This window comes from Mchenga conophoros, linkage group LG6, assembly GCF_057382185.1.
Source record: "Mchenga conophoros isolate Kocher_MC1m ecotype Shallow Benthic linkage group LG6, M_conophoros_male_GT1.1, whole genome shotgun sequence".
Taxonomy (NCBI): domain Eukaryota; kingdom Metazoa; phylum Chordata; class Actinopteri; order Cichliformes; family Cichlidae; genus Mchenga; species Mchenga conophoros.
Window position 1 is genome coordinate 30,953,482 of NC_140531.1, and position 16,320 is coordinate 30,969,801.

Here is a 16,320-nt window from a genome sequence, read left to right on the forward strand (position 1 = left end):
TTCCTTCTCTTCCCACTCACTGTCAGAACTTCAGCTTTCAGCGAGTTATACTTAATGGAGGAAACAGAGTGACTTCTTTTTTTTAAGTTACAGGTAATTTAAATTGCATCATTTCAAACAGCTCAGCACATGTTAGTTCGGCACTGAATGCCTGCAATAGATATAGTTACTTTATTTCCAAAGGGGAAAAAATGATGGAAAAAGATGGAAAAAAGTGAGAGAGCAGTGGAGAGGAGAGATTGTTTTTAAAGGTAGGGATTGCTGAGCAAGCCCAACTGTAAATTTAAAGCTTACATGTACAGTTTGGTCCTAATTTATGTTGTTGTTTTTTTGTTCTTTTTTGATTGGGTTTTTTTGTTTTTGTTTTAAGCAGGCACTGGGTCGGATGTGTTGACATTATACAGATCCAGAGAGAAACACACCTGGCAACAAATTAAATGATAATAACTTCATGTTATTCAAATTTATACCAGAGAGTAAATGCAAGCTAAACTAGGTAATTAGCAGTACAGTTTTCAGTGATGCATGCTCAATCATCTAGGGAAGGAAATCCCAAAAAAGTCAATTCTATTCAACTGGACGTAACGTTTTCAGTGGGAGAAGCGTTTCACCTCTCATCCAAGTGACTTCTACAGTCAGAGACTGAAGTAGCTTAAGGGAAGAAATGGAAACTATTGCAGAATTTTGCAACTGTGAAATTGTGCTAGAACTATAACTTCCAAGCAAAAAGGAAGTGTTTCTGTCATATTTATATATGACAGAAACAGATATATATAAATCATTGACTGGAAGGAGTTTTAATGGAGTTCATTTACATTTACTATTTTAAAATAACTGCCCAAATAAATGCCTAAATGTGTTTTAATATACTTGCAGACTAATAGGAGTTGGTTCTGGAAGGACTTTGAAAGGAGTCATCAGTTTAAACTGATGATACCTAATTCCCCGTTTTTGCTATTTTGGCTTGGAGGTGTTGAAAAGAAGCAATAATGCTTCATGTAACATCTGCTTATGTGTTGTAATAAGCATTCAGCTAAATCAATGAAGAGCAATAAACCTCAGAGCACTAGTAGCACAGGTAGCTGATTAAGCTGGAGCTTTAAAAATAAATTATTAAGTGACTCGATTTCAATTTGAGTCGGATTTTCTACGCTGCACTGCCACACTGGAACCTAAGCTTTCCCCACCTGCCAAATTCCACTCTAACCCCTGAGGATAGCTCTATCAATAACAGTCTTAATTCCATTATAGTGGAGTTAAGACTGTTATGATTGATGTTCTGTGCTATGAACATTAATCTTTCTTAAACTAAAATAACCTATGCAAAGTTTAGGCAGAATTGCATAACAGAAACATGGAGACTTGTTGAAGTATTGAAACAAGTTAAATGATGAATTTCTAAAAATATACATTGATCTTGCACTCATTAAACCTCAAAATAATACACGGGTCCTTTCAGTAATGTGAGTTTTCGGCGCTCCAATGTCTTGAAAGTCGCTGACAAGTTTTTTTGAATTATTTGTCCAATTGTGAGTGGCAAGCATTCATCTAACCACTGAGCCTTGCAGGATTATTTCTTTTCTCTCCCCATTGACCTAACACTTTAGATTTATTTTATTTTATTTTTTTACAACAAGAGTGAGTGGGGTGACAGCTGTGGGGCAAGTAGACAAACACAAGTGTGAGAAGGCATTAAACCTTTGCTGTCATTTGTCAGTCAGACTGTCTCTCAGGCTATAGAGGTGAAGTGGGGCACAGCTGTTGGTGAAAGCAAGGTGATGTTAACTGCACTTGTCAGCTTGTCCCTTTGTGATATTCTGTGCAATTTGTGTGGATGAGTGGTTTGTGTGGACTGGGCAAAGCAGCAGGAAACTCTTTGCTGTCATTTGTCAGTCAAAGGTGATTCAGGACGCAGGTGGGGGCTCACACAAAGGAGACAGAGCAAGTGTATCATTTGTGGACACTAAGGGATGTCTATTCGTGTGCAGCTGTGGTCAACGCAACCCAGTACTTAAGAAAGGTTAATATTTGTCATCCTGTGTAGAGCAGTCTCTCCCCTGTAGCTACATCATCATAACAGAAAGTTCACTTACTAAAGAAAGAAAAGCCCTTCCAGAACGTGGGGCCAGGGTAAACCCTTAACAGGCTGACAGTTCATTCAAAGAGAGACAGACAGACAACCACACACATGCATCCACATTTACAGCCAATTTAGTATCTAACCATTTCTTGTAGACACAGGAAGAAACCAGGAGGTTTGCACCCACAATGCTTTTGGCTCGAGATGACAGCGCCACTGCATCACGATGCGTTTAGATTACAAAACTTGATTAAAGTTCATACTATTGCATGAGAGTGGTTGGAACTTTTAGTTCAAGGTTAGTTTAACTATCTGTTTTTATGCTTGGTATTGATCTGGTGCCTTAGGTTATAATAGAAAATGTTAAATGGTCAGTTTCAACTGCACCTTCAGTATACAATAAACAACTAATGTAAACAGAAATGAAAAGACTTCACATTCTGAGAAAAAGAGACATTAAGTCAAGCTGTCTAGCTTGTTTCTCTAGCCTGTCAGAGCTGCTGGAATGCCAGCATATTTTGAAGACACTATCTTGGAACAGTACTGTAATTACTAGTGTGTTTAACTTGAACTCTGTCAATTTCTTATTTCTGTGTTGAGAACTTTGTTAGGGTTGTTTTTTAAAAAAGTAATACATTACACCACAGAGAAAGTAATTCATTACATTACATTACTTTATTGTTACGGTGTTCAATTAACAGGTACAGCTATGGTCACACACATCAACACGAATAGTATTGACACCACCACTGGTATTGGATCAATACCAGCATATGAACCTTTTCGTGGTGACTGTCATGTCTACTTTATTTATAGCCTATAGAATATTTAAATAACGAAAACTGACCCAGAGTGTTCAGAGTGTTATAGAGATACAGAGGTACAGTCTCAAAAAAAACTCAGTTACTGATGCAGCTCATAAATCATGACACACTGCTATTCCTTACATAAGTTACCCTTATAGGTAAAAAGTATCAGTATCGCTTCTAGCAATACTGGCCCTCTATTTACTTATTATCAAACTGATACAAAAACTTCTAGTACTGCACAGCACTACCGCTGATTTTAGCACAAGTGCTCAAGAAGAAGAAAGCTTGTTTGATTGACTTTTGTTTTCTTTCTATCTGCTTGATATGCAGATAAAATAATCATAGCAACGTGAAACTTCTGACCAGAAGCACAGTAGAAGCCTTGCAGTTTAAAATATGCCTTTTCATCTGGCTGTGATTGTTATTCCCTCGTCAATCTTCTTGATTCCACATGGTAAGTATGAGAACTGATTGTTCAGTTAACAACAAATACTTCCCAACATGCGGTCTAGCGTATGCAAAATTACTCTAGATTAAAGGAAACAAATAGGAAAGGATGAAAAGTACATTTTGGACTTTATATATTATTAAACAAATTTCCCAAGTGTGGGTGGGACTAATAAAGGTTATCTTATCTTATCTTATCTTATCTTATCTTATTAACACATTACATCATTTATGGCTATAATTATGATCGCTTTTATAATAGCGGTTAGTCTCTGACTTTTCTACATCAGTGCTGATAGATGAGAATTGCTGCTGATATTTAACAAAAAAAGGCCTTGTAGGTAAGTGAGCAGTTAAGGAGGTTTAATTCTTTCAATGTGTTTTAGTGTGAAACAGATGGGGAATGTGCTGAGTTTGCATTAACAGCAAATGGCAGCAGCAACAGCAAATTAACAGAGCACATGGGAGAGGAATCCACAATGGCTAATTTTAAAACAGCATGAATTCGATATGTAAGCATGTCTCTAATAATAAACACATGGCTTTATTTTTTTTATTTATTGTACATTAAAAAGCCTGATGTGGAAGTAGGACAATATACTTTTTTAATGTGCAATATGGACAGTTATGGTTGAATTCTTTAGTTACTCTTCAATGGCTGCTTTGCTACTTGGCTGTTGTGAAAGCTAACTGGACACCTTGGTAATTTGCAGACATTAAAGCTTTACTTTTAACAAAATTTCAGCTCATATATACAAAACACTTCTCGATAAAGGAAATTACTTTGGCTGCACTGCATGACACGTGTGTGGTTTAACCATTTTAGACTCCATCCTTTAATCTGAGTCTGGCACTGTTAGAGCTGTGCTGGTGCACCATAAAATCGAGTGAGTTGTGTAATATGTGGAAAAAGCAAGCAAGAAAGATAAGAGGTGCAGTGGAAGAGTGAGAGAAGAGAAAGATAACCAATAAAAATGCTATAAGTTCATATTTTTTGCCATACATTCCAGAAGGAGCTCTTAAGCTATTAATGCCTCATGTGAAAAATTGAATGTGACATGGATTTTGCAGTTTGTAAAAATTCATAGATATGCCAAACTATCACCTAAAAATGGTCATTTATATTACTCACTAAGCATTCACAGAAATTATTTTGAATTCAACTTTTATTCAGTGGTATATCAAAATGAAAAGGTCCAAATTAACTTTTAAAAAAGTTAATATTTTGCCATACAACGCTTTTTTTAAAACCCTCACATAGTGTCTCAGTTCAACAAGCCAAGGAGCAACCAAAGCAGTTTTATAGTTTCCCAATTTGTGCATCCCTTAAGCAATTTTTCCAGCTGTTTTTTTCTAACCAAAGGTGACACTGTACTCACTCCCTCTTGCTCTCTGTTTTTCTCTGGGTCTACTTGCTGACATAAAAGGTTGTATGAAAAATTACAACACTCCTGAATATTAGAAGCCCCTGCAAAATAGTTTCCCAGCCTATCCATCATCGCAGGGACACACAGACCTATTATGTGTCTTTGCACGTGCATGTCTATGTTTGGACACTGAAAAGTCATTGTGGTAAACATGTCTTTCGTTTGTATGTGACTGGTGTGGGTGTACTGTGTGCATAACCTTGCATATGGTATTGTTTCATCTAATGGGACAGTTTACTAGTTAACCTCGTCATGATAAGGGAATCCATCATTCCCTTTAAAGGCACTGTGTTGAATAGGACATCTATAAATGTGCACATTCTGTTTACCGTACGTATAGGGAACACAAACACGCCCATTCTAGGTATGTTGCATCAACCCCACAGCACCCCTACCACAGCTATACATGGGATTCCCGACAGGATAGATGTGTGATTGCAAGTAAGGCCATCACACTGTTTCTCTATTAAGCTCTAGTACAGCAGTGTCAATATTGGCCTGGCAAAATGTCCAATTAGAGGTGCTAGGTGGGTTTGGAAAACATGAAGGAGGCTGAAGTTTTTCAGCTTTTCCTGCTGGTGAAGAACTCCCCCATAGCTATTCACACTAAACCAGAGTGGTTAAGTAATAGATAAACAGTTAAATGACAGAAAAATTCATGGGGTTTTTTTTACTGTATAGTATAGACATTTTGGTTAAAACAAGAAAATCTTCATCAAACAACAAAAACTTTAGGTTTTATAAATAGAGGACAATCTGGGCAGTGAATTACAGACCGTTTTCTGCTTTTCACACTTTTATCATGTAAAAGAACTGACATATGCTGTTGATATTGCACTTCTTTATCTTAATATAAAATATCCCATGAATTAAGTGTATAGTTAAAAATTGAAGTTTTACTTGTCCAGCCCACTTTGGCCCTCGATGTAAAATCACTTTGACATCCCTACTTTAGAAATATAGGTTAACTGGTCTTAAAAGCATTCTGGTATTTGAAATGCTGCATCATGTTTTCATGACTTGAGTAAGAAACAGTAGTTCATGTTTTGAATATCATGCTTTTTCTTTTATCATACCTGTGTGCAAGCAACACCATTACTACCTGGCAACTTCTTATTTATGGTTGTTACTCTTTCACAAGAAGACCCTTCATTATTGTATTTCACAGACTTTGCGGTTTTAAGGAAGTGTGTCTTTGACATTTGATATATCTTTTAAAATTTTCATATATGGCAGCCTTTTTTATATATTTGCCTTTCACCATTCTCTTTATTTAAAGTAAATAGCATTAGTGAAAAAGTAGTTAACCCTGAAGTGTTTTGTGTTTAAGGGTTTATTGATTCTGAAAACCTCCCTCAGGTCCTTCTCAGGCCAAGAGTGCAAATGGGAGAAGATTGCCTTAAGGGCTTTCTAACAGAATTATTTTCTTGTTCTTTTGCATCTGGTTTTCAGGTACACTTTGGTTTGATGTAGGCAAGAAAATGGCTTGGTTAGGTTTAGAACAATCGAGGTTCAGGGTTAAAATAACGTTAAAAAATATCTATTTCAAAAAACTATCTGCAACAATAGCTCGGACGTTTCATAAGCTCACACTTATTTCCAAAATAAGTCAGTACTAAGTAAGTATAGAGGCAAGGGAGTGTACTTTACTGTGTAATGATGACACAGAAAATGTATCTCCAGTAGGTATTTGGGGGACAAGCACCTGTAGATTTCTTAGCAAAGCACACTTAGTTGAAAAAGACATACAAAACATGTAGATTTCCATTCTCTTATTAGCCATTGTAATTAAAGAATGTTGGCAGATAAAAGGTTTCTTTGGTCACTAACTCTTCCTACAGGATGAGAATTGGTAAACACATACATCTTCAGCTGCTGAAGGTTCTTATTGATATCACATATTAGACATCTTCATATTCTCTAGCAACCACATAGCACCAAGCTAAAATTATCTTTTTATACTTGTACCTACAACAAAGAAGGTATAAGGCATGGCTTGAAAAATATTACTTTTTTTCATTAATGAATGGTTACTGTTATCCAACTGTTATCCAACAGTAAGGTAGGTAATTATGTATTTATTTGGGGGGGGGGGGGGGTTCATGTATGCCCCATTACTCTTTGTTTTCATTGTTTTGTCCTACAAATTTCTCCAAGTTGCTCTTACAACCAACTTGCACTATTACAATTTGAAAGGCTCTGCTGCTTTGCTGTTGCTAACAATTAATGATAATCAATGGGATCAGAATCACTATTTCCATGAACACTTTGTCAAACATTTTGAGCATGAAAAGGAAACTGGAAGCCAAGCAGGCAAGACTAATCTGTTGTCACTGAATAACACATATTTCAGTTGAAGCTGGAAAAGGTTCAATACAGAATGTTTTAGTTCCACCTCTGAAAAAAAAGTCACTTCACAGACTGTCTGACTCATAAAACTTCAAATAGCAATTGCACTGTGAAGTAATGAGACAGTAAGACAGTTGCCATCTCCCCAGCCTCTATTTACTTTGTTTAAAATTTCTTGATCATTTTTCCAATTTTTGTATTTTTTTTACTTCTTTTTTTTAAGCATTTTAACTCATTTCTTTTGATTAGTAAACCCTTCAGAGTTGTTTTTATGCTTAATAACTGAATAACTGACAATAATAACTGCTCAACAACTCTTACGGAATCAAAAAGACTCACCAAACTCTAACAACACTATATTCAACACATCTGTTACACATTTATGGACTCTGCACTCTCCTAACCACCGATCTGCTGACAGATTTTTAATTTGGTGATAGAAAGACATAAGACATGTAAAAATCTTGAACATAGGGATGTCCTCTGGTCTGAGGTGCTGGGGGGACCAGTTAGAGACCAGCAGCTGGACGTCAATGGTTGGACTGGTGGACTACTTCAGTGAAGAGTAGACGACGTCTGGCTCTGGTTTAAAGTCTCTGGTCTTGTTTGGTCTGATGGTTATTTGTCCATAACTGACTTCGTCAGTTGTCACTGCTGAGTAGACAGCAGCTGGATCACTGTCTTTTGTGTGCCACGGACCATTTTTTTTTCTTTTTCCTGGATCACCTGTTGAGAAAGAAAAAAGAAAACAAGCAGAAGAAGACGAGAGCAATAGAATAAACAACATCGTGATGATCTATGGGAATATAACAGTAAATACTAAATGTTAAACATTATTGTGCAGCACGTAAGATCGACAGCACACAGTGTGCTTTAAGGTATGAGCATTAACGTGCTTGTTTTTAAAAGGTTCCTTCATGTAATGATCTGCTAGAGGGTGTGGGGGGGCCACAGCCCTGTCCACCAGGGCATGAAGCAGGTATGGAGGAGATCAAAACTCCAGACATCCAGAGGCCCTCAGAACACAAGAGACCAAGGAAGACCAACAGAGGGGCAGCCGTGCCAGTATCCCAGAAAGAGCTGACGAGAGTCCCAGATGAGGGGTCACTCAGCAGCTGCGGAGCATAAGCCGGGGGGGTTGTAGTGACGTGCCTGGGAGCTCCTCCGGCAGCCAGCTGTGCCAGAGTGCCCGAGCCCCAGGCCGAGAGGCCTGACCCAGGTGGTGTTACCCTTTTCCCTGCGGTGGGGAGATGCAGACCGCCCCGACTCTGCAGCAGCAGGGAGGCCCCACATTCCAGACCGCAGTCGGACGGCCAACTCCTCCTCCTAGCCCTCTCACTCCAGCAGGCCGCAGAGAACGGGGGTGTGAGAAGACTCCAAACCTCCCTCTGCCCGCTCATATGTAGTGTTGATGCATGTGTGTTCTAAGGTGCATTTAAAACCCAGGAGGGCATGGAGCTACCTGCCAGAGAGCAGCAGGTAAGCGCATAGCCCCTCCTGCTGGCCCTCAATGTCTACGTGTATTTAAAATTGAGAGGTGGGCAACGACGTCAGGGGTGAGGTGTACACCCTGATGGTAATTTGAAGTCCGTGTAGCGTGCCCACCCCTAAGATCCTATATGTATATGTTATGAGAGTGTGAGTAATGTGAATGTCTAAGTTGTGAGATAATTGATCTGATATACTACAGGAGCTGCCTTTTTACTCTATTAGAGGCTTGACTTTCTTCATACCCGGCATGTCTGTTTTAAAGGAACTGAATTTAAGCCATTTTTATCAAACATAGTCAGCAAGCTCATCAGAAACATTGCTTTGATGTGAGCAGAAGCACAAGCCTGAAGCTGCTTTTATGGTCGAGCAGAAGTAGGACAGCACGTCTGCCTGCAGTGAGCTTTGTTGTCAGATGGAGGCATTGTACCAAGTATGTGGTACAGCAGGTCTGTGGGCCACTCTTGTAAGGAGAGCAAAGTTATGACATACAAAGTGCAGAAGTGGAACTGAGTGTTAAAAACAATGAAAATTTCCACTGCAGCCTCTGTCTGTGCTTTTGATGCTGTAATTTTTGATCTTTGAAGTTTTTACTCTTCCGGGCGAACTCTGCTGTTGCGCCTTTCTCTATTTCAGCCCACTTGTCAACCAATTGACATTCGACAATCGCTTCTGTCATCTGCTTCCAGCGTCGCATAGTCAGGATCTTGGAGAACTGCATTGGGGAGTGTCTGGGGGGGGGGGGGGGGTGAAACCCCCCCTGCCTCCCGTATCATGTACGCATATAGACACATTCATGAGACCATAAAACCAGATTTAGTCAGAGCAGTGATGCGCATATTTATATAACCCTTAGTTATCATAAGAGCTTTTAGAAATTTAGGGAAAACATTAATTTATAATTATCAAAATCTTTCTTGGCAGTTATTGTAATGGCAATACAAGTTAATAGCAGTTCACAGGCAATGCAAAGTGAAAGAAAGTTCATTTTAGTACAAAGCCTTTCTTAGAAGATGGTTGCCACAACACATCCTTCTTCCAGTTATCCTCTTTTTCATTTGCCAAACTTCATGGATTTCTTTGATATGTCTTTCTGACCAGCTAAAATTTGTTTCTACTGTTTTGTTTCCGTGTTGTAAACTAAATGGTTATCTGCCACTCCATTGCTTTGACTAGGATAAAGCAACTATTGCGTTAGCATAGAAAAACTAGAGCTCTCATGAGACTTTGTTGCTGAATGCCAAATCAATAGAATATGTGTATCCAGCATGACTTTATTTCCAGTTACACATTGTTTGTCATTATTTATTTCATAATTACATAACATAATTGGTGTTGAATCAAATGATAACGTAATAAATGATAAAAAATAATGATTCTCCATTGATAATTAAATATAATATTTATATATTGACCATTGATGAACCCAGGATTTGAGAATAAACGCTGCTTGTCAGTGCCTAATATTACTCAGTATTTGGTATCTACAGAGCCTTAAAAGCTGTCAACATATTTTCAATTATTTCCATTTAAGATCTTCAGGTATATATAATTGTGTCAAGTACTGCTATTCACACTAATTGATAAAGCAAAAGCAAAAAAGCTTAAAATTATTTATTTATCCTCCATGTGTTGCATAGGAGCTTGGATTTTGTAAACTTAGCTCCCTTGTATGTTTGTTTTTATGAAATATATTTATTAGTAGACAAATAAGGGGCAACCACATTAACTATAGGCATTCAAACAATTTTGTGGAAAACACTCCAACTGTGCCAGCATGGGAGTGTTTTTCCCATGCTGACACAGTATGCACAATAAAATGAAGAAAAAAACTGTGTAACTTCTCAGATTACTGTGTGTGTTTGTCTGCTTGTGTGTAATATCATTGTACACTTTAATAATACATTGTTGTGCCCTTTTTAATATATATAATAGACAAGCAAAGCAAAACACTGGATGAGAATTTCATTTGTATTGTTTTGGCTTGTCATTAACTTTTTAAAAACTGTATTTTTCTATCTCGTACCTTTTTCTAGGATGGTATGGGGAATCTCCGGGTGACCAAAGAAGGAGTGAGACTTGAAGGAGTGTCAGAATTCTTATTGCCTTTATATGTGAAAGAGATCCAGTCTCGTAGGGTAAGAACACGTCCATTTGTGTGTGACCATTTGCATGTGACCATTTGGATGTATATGTATATATAACATTATGTGTGTCTGTGCTCTATACTGCTAAAAAAAGCCCTGCCCCATTATAGAAGAAAGATATATGAGTTGATTGCGTGCCTCTGTGTACACCTCTGTTTTCCAGCCTCTATAATTAGCAGACATCAGATGGTGTTCCCTGCAGTCAGGGTCTATTTGTTATGTGTGTAACATAATATAGCTGTCTCCATTCATCATACACAGAGTCATCATCGATCTCAGCAGCTAAGGCAACATGAAAACTTACTTTACAACAACACTTGTGTCAGTGTGTGCACATGTGCTTGTTTATGTTTTTATATGAAATCGAGCAGGGGGCTTTGTCATGCTGCTACAAAGATATTGTATGGGTGTATTCATGTTGAGCGAATGTGATTCGAAGAGGCTGATATTCAGTTGCACAATAAGAGATTAATGGTACGGTAAAGTAGAACAGAAAGAAACAGGACCATACATTTATGAATGATACCCCATTTTTTTATTATTGTTTTATTAGTGTTCAACTAAAATGCTTGGAAGATAAATGTGTATAATCCAAACATTGCTCAGAGATGTTCTATTATCCAGATAAAGCTAATGGTTCTTCAAATCAAATTCAAATCAAATTCAAATTTTATTTGTCACGTACACAGTCATACACAGTACGATATGTAGTGAAATGCTTGGACAACTGCTCGTGACCTAAAGAAAACAAAAAAGGAAAAGGCTATGAATAAGATAGGAAATAAATATGAAAAATTAAAAAGGGTAAATTTAACTAGGAAGGAATAAAATATAAATTAAGGTTAAAAATGAAATAACTGTACAACACAAATTAGAATGAAGGGTAAATTTAACTGGGAAGAATAAGATAAAGATAAATATATAAATTAAAGTTGAAAATAAAATAACTGTACAACAAAATACACAATACACAATATAGAACTATAAAAGAATGTATGAAGAAATCTAAATATAAATAAATATATACACAATAACAGCAGCTGTACAAGTATTAATCGGAAATGAAGAATATAGTGACCAGTGTTGTGCAAAACCAAAGTCCAGAAAGTCCAGTGTGTGTGTAAGAACCATATGTGTGGGTCAGTACTGTGTGGTGGTGTGATTGAGAGACCGTATCGCCTGCGGGAAGAAGCTCCTCCTCAGTCTCTCTGTGTTGGTCTTCAGGGAGCGGAATCGCTTTCCTGACCTCAACAGAGAGAACAGTCTGTTGTTGGGATGGCTGAGGTCCTTCACGATCTTCCTGGCCTTGGTCCAGCACCGCCTGCTGTAGATTGAGTGCAGGTCAGGGAGCTCGGAGCGGATGGTGCGCTCAGCTGACCGCACAACCCTCTGTAGAGCTCGTCTGTCCTGCATGGTGCTGTTCCCGAACCAGGTTAAGATGTTTCCCGCCAGGATGCTCTCTATGGTGCACGAGTAAAAGTTTCTGAGCACCTTGGAGGGCAGTTGGAAGTCTCTCAAGCGTCTGTGGTGGTAGAGACGCTGACGGGCCTTTTTCACCACGGTGTTGATGGGACAGGACCATGACAGGTCCTGCGTGATGTGAACTCCGAGGTATTTGAAGCTGTCCACTCTCTCCACTGGGCACTCGTTGATGACGGGGGTCTGGTAGTTCCTCTCCTGCTTAGTGCTGAAGTCCACTATCAGCTCCTTTGTCTTACTGACGTTTAGAAGGAGGTTGTTCCTCTGGCACCAGTTCTCCAGATTCCTAATCTCCTTCAGGTAGGCCGTCTCGTTGTTATCAGAGATCAGGCCCACCACGACGGTGTCGTCAGCAAACTTGATGATGGTGGTGGAGCTGGTAGTGGCCACACAGTCATATGTGTACAAAGAGTACAGCAGGGGGCTCAGAACACACCCCTGGGGGGCTCCAGTGCTGAGAGTGGTGGAGGCTGAGACATGTCCGCCCATCCTTACTGCCTGTGGTCTGCCAGTTAGGAAGTTGGAGATCCACTGACACATAGATGAGCTGAGTCCCAGATGCTCCAGCTTGGTGGTGAGTGTGGAGGGAATTATGGTGTTAAATGCAGAGCTGTAGTCTATGAAGAGCATTTTAACATAATTCCCCCTTCTAGTGTCCAAGTGAGTGAGTGATGTGTGGAGGAGATGAGAGATGGCATCGTCTGTGGAACGATTTGGACGGTAAGCGAACTGTAGTGGGTCCAGTGTGTCTGGTAGTGAAGAAATGATGAAGTCTCTGACCAGGCGTTCAAAGCACTTCATCACTACTGAGGTGAGGGCTACAGGGCGATAGTCATTGAGAGAAGCAGGGTGGGGTTTCTTCGGGACAGGAACAATGATGGACTCTTTGAAGCATGTGGGGATCACCGACTGAGATAAAGAGATGTTGAATATCTCAGTGAACACAGGAGCTAGCTGGTATGCACAGTCTCTTAGGATGCGACCTGGGATGCCGTCTGGTCCTGCTGCTTTCCTGGTGTTCACTCTCTTGAAGGCTCTCCTTACTTCATGCTCGGAGATGACGAGCACGTTTCCGGTGCTGGCAGTATCTTCCTGTCTGTAGCCGTTAGCGCCGCTAACACTAGCATTGTTGGAGACCTTAGCTGCAGCCTCGAAGCGAGCATAGAAAGTGTTCAGCTCGTCTGCCAGAGTCACGGCCGCGTTCGTCATACCGGTTGTTGGTGCTTTATAGTCCGTTATTGTCCTTAGTCCCCGCCACAGGCTCCTAGAGTCACTCTGTTGGAGTTGTGACTCTAGTTTCCTCCCGTAGCGCTGCTTCGCCTCTTTCACCGCCCTCCGCACGTTATATGACGCGGCTTTGTACGGGTCCATGTCCCCCGTCATGAGTCCCGTGTTGTAGGCAGCGGTGCGGGATCTCAGAGCGTCGCGGATGGTTTTATCCACCCACGGCTTCTGGTTGGGAAACGTTGTGATAGTCTTTGTCTCCACGGTATCATCCGCTAGTTTCCCGATGAATCCCACAACCGCTTCCGTAAACACGTTGACGTCATCGTCGGAGCTGTTTCTGAACATGCCCCAGTCTGCGTCATCGAGTGCGTCCTGTAACGCGGCCACCGATTGATCCGTCCAGCGCGCGACCTTCCTCTGAACCGGAACTTCCTGTTTCAGCCTTTGTTTGTATTTTGGCATGAGGAAGATGGCGGCGTGATCAGATTTGCCAAACGGAGGGCGAGATTGTGCCTTGTAGCCGTCCTTGACCGTAGTGTAGCAGTGGTCCAGTGTCCTTTCACCCCTGGTGGGGCAGGTGATGTGTTGATAAAAGTTCGGCGCTGTGCGTTTGAGGTTGGCGCTATTAAAGTCCCCCGTCACAATAAGCGCAGCGTCCCGGTGTTGTGTCTGGTGCTGTGTGAGTGCCTCATGCAGCTCGCATAAGGCGGTGACCGTGTCCGCTTGTGGTGGAATATAAACGGCACTTACAATGACCGATGTAAATTCCCGAGGTAGATAAAAAGGACGACACATGATGGACAGTAGTTCCAGATTTGGTGTGCAGGAGCGTGTGAGAGGAACAACGTTCGCACTGTTGCACCAGTTGTTGTTCACCATTAAACACACGCCGCCTCCCCTTGACTTCCCCGAGTCCCGTGTCCTGTCCATGCGGTGAACCGAGAAGAACACGGCCGGCTGGATGGCGTGGTCCGGCACCGCTGGGTTCAGCCATGTCTCGGTGAAGCAGAGGAGATTGCAGTCCCGAATGTCTCTCTGGAACTTTATCCTGGCCCTGAGGTCGTCAAGCTTGTTCTCCAGTGACTGGACGTTGGCGAGCAGGATGCTAGGCAGAGGTGTGCGGTGTGCACGAGCTCTCAGCCTGTTCCTGACGCCGGCTCGCTTCCCTCTAGGCCGCCGCCGCTTCCCTTTGTTCTCCCTCGAGATCTCACTCGGCCAGCTCGGATCTGGAGTTAAAAACTTCGAATTGTGAGTACATTGTATACCAATAGAAACAAGAGTGTCACTGTCATACCTAATGTACCCAATGGTGATGATTTTGCCGATTTAGAAACGCTGAAAACTAACTTAAAAAACAAAGACAAAGAAAAAGTGGTCGGAGCAGTCGTGACGGCAGCCGACCTCACCGGCGCCATCATATTTCACATGAAGTGTGACAAGTAGGGTTGTAGAATAAGTAAAGGGGGATGAACACAAATGAAGGGGAGAACAAAGAAGAGAAGTGAAAAAGGCAGAAGTGTCATAAATGTTTTTAGTTGGATTCACATTCACATTGTTGCATAATATGGCATGATAATCCGAAGAAATTTGAAAGAATCAAGAAAAAAAATATTGTGGCGAGCTCAGACAAGGAGGAAACAGAGGTGTCCTTTGGTCTTGCTTCCCGCGAGTTAGCCAGGGAGCACAGCCGTTTATTAGCATTCACAGAAACACAACAACAACAAAAACGCGCTCTCTCCACCCAGAAACGCACAGTCGCCGAGAGAGCGCGTCACCTGTAATCATGGCAACATAACTGTGCCACCTGGAACAACAGAACATAGCTGTCAAACCCCAAACAGCCCTGACCCGCTACAATATATATTTTAAAGTGTATTTGATCACTTATCACAAAGAGGAAATCTGTCAAATGCTTGTTTAAAAATTGCATTAGTCATAAATTAGGGAAATAATAAACTGAGCTCACATTTTTATACCAAAATTTGAACTTCTCAGAAATGAAGCAACGATAATATTCAAAATTACATTCATTTTGACTGATCCCATAACATTCAGCATAATATTCAACAATTATTCAATTTTCTGTTCAGGAATGCAAGTAAACTATAATTTGGCATCTCAATCAAAAACTAATAATGTGCATTGCTATTTTTTCTGCTTTTTTGTCCTCATTACTCATTCACTTGAGTTCATACATGAGCTGAAGTGATTGAATTAACCTACTCAGTAGTTTGATGTAATAATTCCTAATGGCATGCCGAAAGTAAAATGATTTACTTGATGGATATTGTTTCTAAACACTGTAGCTTCTTTCTATTCAACAATATATATCTTCAGCGATGTCAGAGAAATTGCTGTTAATGTATTCCAGCATTAATATTTATCAAGTGTAATCTGCCATCTTACTGTATTCCCCTGAATACTTTATACTCACATCAGCGACTTTATCTCAATGTCCTCTCTCTAGTATTGCCATGAATGACGCAGTATTGTCTAATCTGAACATAGAAATTGAAGTACAGTGGTCCCTCATTTATCGCGGGAGTTGCGTTCCAAAAATAACCCGCGATAGGTGAAATCTGCAAAGTACCCAACTTTATTTTTCACAATTATTATAGATGTTTTAGGCGCGTAAAACCCCTCACTACACACTTTATACACTTTTCTCAGAAAGGCACAAACATTTTCTCTCTTGTTTAAACACTCTCAATGTTCAAACCTTTGTAGAAAAATAAGTCCAGTATTATAGAATGAAACCAAACAACATTTCGTCGCATCCTGTACAGGAGACTCGGCACAAGATTGATTGACAATGGTCTACAGCCACTCGGGACGCAGAACACAATGCGCTATAATAAAAAAAAAAA

At 40.3% G+C, this 16,320-nt stretch overlaps 1 protein-coding gene across 2 annotated transcripts in view; it reads left to right on the forward strand.

The window, feature by feature from the left end:
- The window catches only part of LOC146572915 (zeta-sarcoglycan-like), a 392,767-nt gene that overhangs the window by 259,296 nt on the left and 117,151 nt on the right, over positions 1 to 16,320 (forward strand). The window contains exon 3 of one of the 2 annotated variants that reach the window (XM_085277367.1): positions 10,637 to 10,738. The exons of the other annotated variant lie outside the window; for it this stretch is intronic. Within the exon in view, the coding sequence (XP_085133493.1) occupies positions 10,637 to 10,738 (102 nt within the window). The remainder of the gene's footprint in view (positions 1 to 10,636; positions 10,739 to 16,320) is intronic. 2 annotated transcript variants of the gene reach the window in all.